Source organism: Sinocyclocheilus grahami, unplaced genomic scaffold (assembly GCF_001515645.1).
Source record: "Sinocyclocheilus grahami isolate Dianchi unplaced genomic scaffold, SAMN03320097.WGS_v1.1 scaffold1415.1, whole genome shotgun sequence".
Lineage (NCBI taxonomy): Eukaryota > Metazoa > Chordata > Actinopteri > Cypriniformes > Cyprinidae > Sinocyclocheilus > Sinocyclocheilus grahami.
Genome location: NW_015506594.1, coordinates 54,247 through 62,980, shown reverse-complemented (window position 1 = coordinate 62,980; position 8,734 = coordinate 54,247). Strand labels below are relative to the sequence as shown.

General features: G+C 39.0%; 1 protein-coding gene across 1 annotated transcript in view; it reads left to right on the top strand.

Moving 5' to 3' along the window:
- Positions 1 to 467: 467 nt before the first annotated feature.
- Positions 468 to 8,734, top strand: part of LOC107570098 (signal-induced proliferation-associated 1-like protein 2) — a 54,452-nt gene continuing 46,185 nt past the window's right edge. Inside the window, exons 1-2 of the mRNA XM_016256298.1 lie at positions 468 to 2,234; positions 8,174 to 8,307. Coding sequence (XP_016111784.1) covers positions 845 to 2,234; positions 8,174 to 8,307 — 1,524 coding nt within the window. The 5' untranslated portion in view covers positions 468 to 844. The remainder of the gene's footprint in view (positions 2,235 to 8,173; positions 8,308 to 8,734) is intronic.

Genomic DNA, 8,734 nt, shown 5'->3' with positions numbered 1-8,734 from the left:
ATATGCATTTATAGTTGTGCATGTAATATATGCATTGCAATTGAGGGCTCCAGTACGCCAGCGCGAATAAATGTGGCATGAAAGTAAAGACATTTTGCTGTTCTCCTTGCCTAATACATAATCCAGTTTGAAAACCACTGAACGTTCCCTAAGGTTTATCTTTCCGTATGGCTAACAAGACTGATTTGAACCCCTATTTGGCCAATAAAAGTAAGCAAAAGAAATAGGCGTTCATATTTCTGAAAGATCTCTTTGTGAGAAGACCTTCTTGAAGGAGTCATCAGGCCTGTTACGCCTTACGCACCCTTAACAGTCTTACATTGTTCAGTGGTCATAAGGAGGTTGTGAGAAAGACATCCCACTGTTCTCTCTGAAATCCTGGAAAAGTATCCGAATAAACATATTCTGCCGTTCTCTGTGATATGTCTTAATGTGCTTTTGTTTTTCTCCTTGCTCCCAACAGATCACTCTCCTCCAGCTGTCGTCCTAAATTAGCTGAGCTCTGTGAAAGGAGAGCCGTTTCAACTGACCCCTTCTGCTCCTTGAAGCTCCAGCCATCCGTGACACCCAAATGCTGTCTGTCTTTCATCAAACCGGTCACTTCTGGAGGAAAATGGACTTGGAGTGAAGGACGGCCCTTTATGTGGGCTGACTCCCTCTAGGACGACTCTGAAACTAGTTGAGATAGCTGGCCTGGGACTCAAATGGGTGACCTATGACAATGTAACCGATAAGGGGACTTGATTTCTCGTTTTCCCAAACAGCTGCAAGCAGGATATGAGCTTTAGCCGTGGGTATCGGTGATAAAACGAACCTTCCATCGCTTGAGGCCTCCTCTAACGTCATGCAGTCATCTGAGGAATTGTTTAGCAGGAAGCTGAAAGCATTGAATGGGAGTATGGGACATCCAGGGGGCAACACGCAGGGCAAGCTGGAAGGGGGTGGCAAAACGAACGGGACACCTGCTATGCCTAAAATGGGGGTGCGAGCCAGGGTGACGGACTGGCCCCCGAAAAAGGAGGGTTGGGAAAGCCGAGGCGGACCCAACTACGAGACTGTCATTACGGCCTTTCAGAATGGACAGCCAGACCAGAGTGTGGAGATCACGGATTTGGGTGAAGCACCATTGGAGCCTGATTATTCGGATACAAAATATTCCCTGAGTGACCTTTTGAGTCGATCCCCTTTGAAGGGACTCCATCCCATTCGCCAACGGAGTAACAGTGACGTGACCATCAGCGACATCGATGCAGAGGACATAATGGACCAGAACGCCGTCAACCCCAACACCGGCGCCTCGTTGCATCGGGAGTACGGCAGCACATCTTCGATTGACCGGCAGGGTCTTGGGAACGATGGGTTCTTTACTATGTTGCGAGGATATCAGATTGACAACTTGGACCATCGCAGCGCCCCACCTGCCGGCTTCCCAGAGCTCCTTCGCTACGACACAACCCTCTCCCCAAGCTTGCAGACCGCCGCCCAGATAGCCCGCGGCGAGATCGTCCGCATCTCCGGCTATGACTACGTGGACAGCTCCCTTCTCTACAGCCGAGAAAGGGAGAAGTCCTTCATGTGCCGTCTCAAGTCGGAATCATCCGAGACGTCGCTTTTCAGGAAGTTGAGGACTATAAAGAGCGAGAACGATGGTCTGCGGCTCTCCACCGAGCAAGACGAACGCCGGCCGCTCAGCTTCCAGAAGTGCTTTGCTCACTATGACGTCCAGAGCGTCCTCTTCAACATCAGCGAAGCGGTGGCCAATCGCGTAAGCCTCAGCCAAAGGAAGAACACCACCACCGGAGCTTCTGCCGCCTCCCAATACCAAGTCCCAGGAGGTGGACAAGTGGGTGGGAATACAACTGGACCTGTATCTATGTTCGAATTTCCGCTAGGAAGTCGGGAAGACCTCAATCCCAAGGAGAACCTGGATGCGGATGAGGGGGATGGGAAGAGCAATGGATTGGTGCTAAATTGCCCGCATTTTCGCAATGAGATTGGTGGAGAAGGGGAGAGGAAGATATCTCTATCCAGGGCCAACAACGCCACCTACAGCGCTGGAGTAGAAAACTGCTCGTTCGAGTCCTCCTTGAGCTCCCACTGTACCAACGCTGGCGTGTCTGTACTGGAGGTGCCACGAGAAAGCCAGCCAATCCACCGGGAAAAGGTCAAGCGGTACATCATCGAGCACATCGACCTGGGAGCGTATTATTACCACAAATATTTCTATGGGAGAGGTAAGCTTTGTCATTTTGCATGAAAAACAAGGTTGATTCTTGTTTGATAAACTCAACATGAAATCTAAATTGACCTTTCATTCCAGATTATATTCAGGATGATTCATCAGTGTATGCTATTCCAAATTGTTATTGTTTATAATCTTGCTCTGCCTCTGGAGCATCTTTCCTCTTTAGCTGATGTCGACAACAAAGGTTGTGTTGGTGCTTTTGGAACTCTGGCATGGACAGAGTTATTTTTGTGGCTGAGTTTATTGCATATGCTTTTGTAGGAGTTTCCCTTTCAGATCAACTACAAAACCTTCCACTCCCATCTGCGCTTTTATGGGGTTGCAATCTCACACTAATTTGCCCTCTTTAGTAAATCTGGCCCTAAGTATTTTCATAGATAGGATCTTCAACATACCAGTGTTCCAAACCTGTATGAGTTTTTTTCTTCTGTTGAGCACAAAAGAAGATATTTTAAAGAATGTTGGTGACAGTTGACAGTATCCATTGACTTCCATGGCATGGAAAAAAATATTATGGAAGTCAATGGCTACTGTCAGCTTATTGGTTACCAACATTCTTCAAATTATCTTCTTTTGTGTTCCACATGAGGGAGAGTAAATTACAGAATTTTCATTTTTTGGGGGGTGAACTTTGCAAAATGACTATAAAATATGAATTAGAAATTTAAAATGTCATTTTTTTTGCAGTGTAAATTATTAAAAATCGAGTCCATTTATAAGTATTGGATGTTGGTCTGACGATTTAGGGATCTTAGGTTTTGTGAAGCATGGTGTTTGTTACACTTTTTGAAAGGAAAAACACTTGTGGCAAGGATTGAGGTGTGAGAATGTTCTCCTGTCATTGGCCTGTGATTTGTCATCTGAGAATAGACAGGGTGAGGTGCAGCTGTTCCCCTCTGAGGAGCCGTGATGCCGAGAGAGGCGAGACGGGATCCTCTCCTCACAGCGCAGTCCCACCGCTCTTCATTAAAACACCTTAGCGTGTCTGGGAATGGAACAAGCAAATGATACCTCAACTTATTTTGCACAATGTCGTCCGTGTTTGACTGAGAAGGTGTCAGCGTCTGTTAGACTGCTTTTTTTTTGCATGTCTGCACATCTGCATAGTCCTGACAGGATTGTGTTACCCAGCTCTGGAAAACAGCTGCTCCACCTCTTGCCATGCAGAAATTTGTTTCTTTCCTTTAACTAAGCTGAATAATGAGCCGCAGCCTGTGGGTGAAAGCTGCGATTGTGTCCTGCACATTCACGGGCTTTCCAGCCATAGCGAATGAGCCAATTACAGCTCAGCTCAAATGACAATAAATCATGTTAGCCAGCTCGTTCTATTGGGAAATAGATAATCATCCGCCGTGCCGTGTCGCCAAAGACCTATCAAGCAGAAGAGCTCAATTTCCTTCATTTGTGCAGGGTTATATTTGACACTGATTAGTCCTTTGCATTTAACTATTTATTTTAAGTGCCGTTTAAATAGGAAAGGAGTTTCAGTGTGAAAATCAAAATTGACCCATTTGGCCGTGTGAGCTATTAGTTAATTCAAAACTAATAGCCAGATATTGATTTATTTAGTTATACTTAGGCTGCTGTTGTAGACAATGCAGCTTTGCTAATATCTAGCTAATAGTTAACATTAATTTAATGCAGCTTATGCAGCGAAGAATAGCTAAAAGAATGGCAAATGGCAGATTTAAAAAGGAGCTTTAGCATTTGTTTTTCAATTACAATTCAGTTGTAATTTAATGCAGAACTTGAATGCAGAACTTTAAACTGAATGCATAACTTCAATTTAAATAAATTGAATACAAAACTTGAATGCATAACTTCAGTTTTAATAAATGCAATGCATAACTAAATTTAATTAAATGGAATGTGCAATGTTAAATTGAATGCATAACTTTATATCAAATTAAATGGAATGCATAACTTGAATTCATAATGTTAAATTGAATTAATTTGAATGCATAACTTACTTCAAGATGAATGTTGGTTTTGAATGATTCAATACAGAAACTGATTTTATTTTGACAGTCTGACATTCTCGACTTCACACTAACAGTCAGAGTCCATTTAACCTTTCATAGCTGCTCATCACCCCATCATCGTCTCTAGAGGGACATGGAAAGGACAGGCCTGTCAACATGTCTCTCCCAAGAGCCACTATCCCCTTTCACACCTTACTTTCCATGATGCTTTTATCACCTAGGGAGAAGCATTGATTCCATGAACTTCCTCTCCCGTTTTCCCCTGTTCGTGACCAAGATGCTGCATGATCGGGGATGCAAGACATGACATGCCCACTGAAAGTCTGCATTAATGCATGAATATTAATAATACTTCATCTTGTTAAGAATCATGGCTCAGCTCAATGCTTCTCGTTGGTGACAAACTGATGTGTCATAGTTACATTTCACGCTTTGTCTGTTTATTAGGTCAGACAGTTTAAAGTGGTCATAGTGTTTTTAGAAAATGTTTGCTGGTGTGTTCCTGGTCCAAGGTGGTCTACCAGGTCTACCAGTGTTTTTCCTCAAAGACTCTGCTAAATCAATACATGTACACTACTGTTCAGAAGTTTTTATTTTTTTTGAAAAAGGTCTCTTCTGCTCTCCAAGGCTGCGTTTATTTGATCAAAAACACATTAAAAATAGTAAAATATTATTACAATTTAAAATAACTGTTTTGTATGGGAATATATTGTAAAATGTAATTTATTTCTGTGATCAAAGCTGAATTTTCAGCATCATTACTCCAGTCTTCAGTGTCACATGATCTTCAGAAATCATTCTAATATGCTGATTTGCTGATCAAAATTTTTTTTGGTTATTATTAATGTTGAAATAATGTTTTCCATATTTCTATGGAAACCGTGAAACATTTTTTTCAAGGATTCTTTGATGAAAAGAAAGTTTGAAAGAACAGAATTTATTTGAAATAGCCTTTACTGTCACTGCTTCCATGATGAGTAAAAATATTAGGTTCTTACTGACCCCAAACTGTAAATGTAGAATACTTGATCTAAACAAGGAAATCATTCGGTACCATGATATATATGAAAGTACCATGGTATCTTCACAAATCCAGCTCGACCAAGATCTACCCTGTCAAAACCAGATGATGATTCATCAAAAGCTGGTTGTAACTGGATTTCCCAGCAGGGTTTGATAAAGTGGATTTTAGACGACAGTAGTCATGTTGTTTTACTCTTTACTTCAGCTTTGTAAATATTAGGTTCTTACTGACCCCAAACTGTAAATGTAGAATACTTGATCTAAACAAGGAAATCATTCGGTACCATGATATATATGAAAGTACCATGGTATCTTCACAAATCCAGCTCGACCAAGATCTACCCTGTCAAAACCAGATGATGATTCATCAAAAGCTGGTTGTAACTGGATTTTCCAGCAGGGTTTTGATAAAGTGGATTTTAGACGACAGTAGTCATGTTGTTTTACTCTTTACTTCAGCTTTGAGCTTTAACCTCTTGAGTCCTTTAGAGAGGATGAGATGAAGTGTCCCGGTGAGGGTGTTTCTTGTTCTTCACCCCTGGCTTTGAGGTGGATTAAAGGGATAGTTCTCCTTCAGTTGCTGGTCCCCATTAACTTCCATAGTATGTAAAAACAAAACAAAACGGTTTCAGATATCCTCCATCATTCAGGTCGCGCCTGCTATCATAACTTTATATTAGCTTGTGTTTGCTTTTCATTCACATTAAGTGAGCTGCTCAATCCCTGTTATTTTTTTTTTATATTTTTTTGCTGTTGTTATCCCATATATTAAGAGTTTTGCATCATTATCCTAATGTTTCCCTCCCTCCATGTCATGCTATAGTCCACATTGTCCATCATGTTGCATAATTTTGGCCTCAGGTTTTCAACAGGCTGTTCAAATGCATGTTTGTCTCCAAAGGGGCTTACTGAAAAGGATATCAAGAAGAAAGAGGTTAAGCTTCGTCTGTGGCGGGTTTTATTTCTGTTGGTAATCTCTGGCGGACCACTATGGTGCAGTGAAATCAGAGATTATGGTTCATATATGACACTAATGTGTCTGTGAGATGTGGTCTGATCCAGATTGCCTTGTTGACATTACAGATAACTAGAAGGACATTTAACTTTTCTCCATTATAATACAGTAGGGCTGTAAAAAATTTTTTTAGAATTTCGAATATTCGTCGAATTTAAAATAAAAATCCACATTCGAATGCAAAAACGTTGCAAACGAATGCAAACTTTGTTGGCCTATCCAGTTGAAGCCACTATATGCGGCGCTGCTGCGTTGTTAATTTACAAATATTGTGGTAAAAGAGAACGTCAATGCGGAGAAGATCTTGTTCATGTCAAAACTGAAACCAAGCCGTTCACACAGAACGCATATTTTGCGCATTTTCTAGAGGGACATCTATCACCGTTGCACTCGCGTCTCGCACAAAAGAGCCGCATGTTTAGAAAGCCATGTAAAATGAATGCAAGTTTAACTTTGAAAAAATGTATCTCGAGACTTTATGGCGGGGGTTTTTTCCCCATCCCCATCGTGTTTTTAAATTAAAAATATACTCTGTGTGATTGGCTTTCGGCCCTTTGTATTAAACCATGCATACATACATGATGCTGTTTTTTTAATTGTTTAAGCAACTTAATTATAATTGGTTTATAAACATTATTTTAAACATTATGCATTTTTTACACAGATAGTCATGTTATCTTATGCTTTGAATAAACGTGCATTAGTAATATTTTGCTCGATGCACTTTCTTGTGGCCTCAGGAGAGAAGCCAAAATATTTTCTTCACCGTAACTGAAATTATGCATTTTAAATTCGAATATAATTCGAATTTTGATAATATTTAAGTACGAAATTCTAATTTAGTTTTTCATCCATTTTGACAGCCCTATAATGCAGAATTAGAGTAATCCATATTTCATTTAATTTTATATTTCATTTAATTTAATATTTCATTTCATGAAGCCTATCAAGAGCATGTCATATTTTATTCCAAAAATCAAGAGAGAAAATAATTTATAAAGTATTTAATATTAAGTTATTATCAATTAAATAAATTATTTTAAAAGTTTCTTTGTTGTTTGGAACAGATGATGAAGAAGCCTATCAAAATCATTTCATATTTTATAAAATCAAAAGAGAAAATAATTTAGAACGCATTTTAAATTAAGTTACTACCAAATAAAATAAATGTATGACCTTATTTATTTATTTGTTTGTTTGGAACAGATGATCATTTGATCATCGATTGCTCTGAAAATAATCTTAATGGTCCTAAAATAAGCTTCATTTTCTAAATGATCATTTTAATGATGATGATGATGATTATTATTATTATTATTATTATTTTGGATGAATATAAAGAAGCCTATCTACTAGACCATGTCATATTTTACTAAAAAAAAAAGAAAAACTTTTTTTTTTTGTAATGGTTCTAAAATAAATTAAAATGTTTTTAATGCAAAATATAATTCTCTTTTCATGGAGTGAAATATTTATATGAACGTGTTCTTGACAGACTTGAGATTCATCCTTTTAGTCATACAAACATAACTTACATTGCAGTAGTTTTGTGGAAAAATGACGTCAGGAATCGATACACATGAATCATTTCTATTTATTTTGTCCATTTAATCATCAAAGTCATCATAGCTGTTTCATGTAAAGCTCTGCTGCTTTTGGTCTGTAGCCCTTTATAGATCTTGAGTCTTGCGTCTGTACTGTCTGTACTGTCTGTATCTCCTCAGCGTGACCTCTCAGATAAGCAGCACTAGAGCGGCTGTCAATGGCCCTTCTGTGGAGCTGAAATAGCCCACTTCCTGTCGGGCTCTTCCTGTCCGCTTCTCTCACTCACTCTGTAGGATATTCTTGGAAAGTGTTATCTGTCCTTCTTGAACCTGACCTCATATCTCTCCTGTCGTTAACCCTCAGAGCACCAGAACTACTTCGGCGTGGATGAAAGCTTGGGTCCGGTGGCCATCAGCGTACGGAGAGAAAAGCTGGATGATGGGAAAGACAAGGAGGCGTCGCAGTATAACTATCGCATCACCTTCAGGACCAGTCAGGTACTTGATGAGTGCACATGAATTACTCCACAAATATTGATGTTTTCAAATCAAAATTTGTTTTCAAATTAATTGATTGACGTCTCTAATTGTAGTAAAAAGTTGAAAAAAAGTTGTTTTAGAAGAATAAATTAATAAATGAACATGGAAATAGTTCCACGTTTAAATGAATTCAAATTGTACCTAATATTAAACATTGAATTATTATTAGGAGGTAAAACTCTCCCTCTTTCAAACTTACAAGCTATAAAATATATTAAATTGTTATTTATGTTAAAATATAAATATAGTAAAATGTATCATCCCCAGGAGAAATCCATTGCTAATAATTGTATTTGTCGACAAAAAAATTGTTTCTGTCCAAATAATGAAAATATAAGCAAATATTGATTTATTTATTTACTTACTTACAATGCAAAAATGTAAG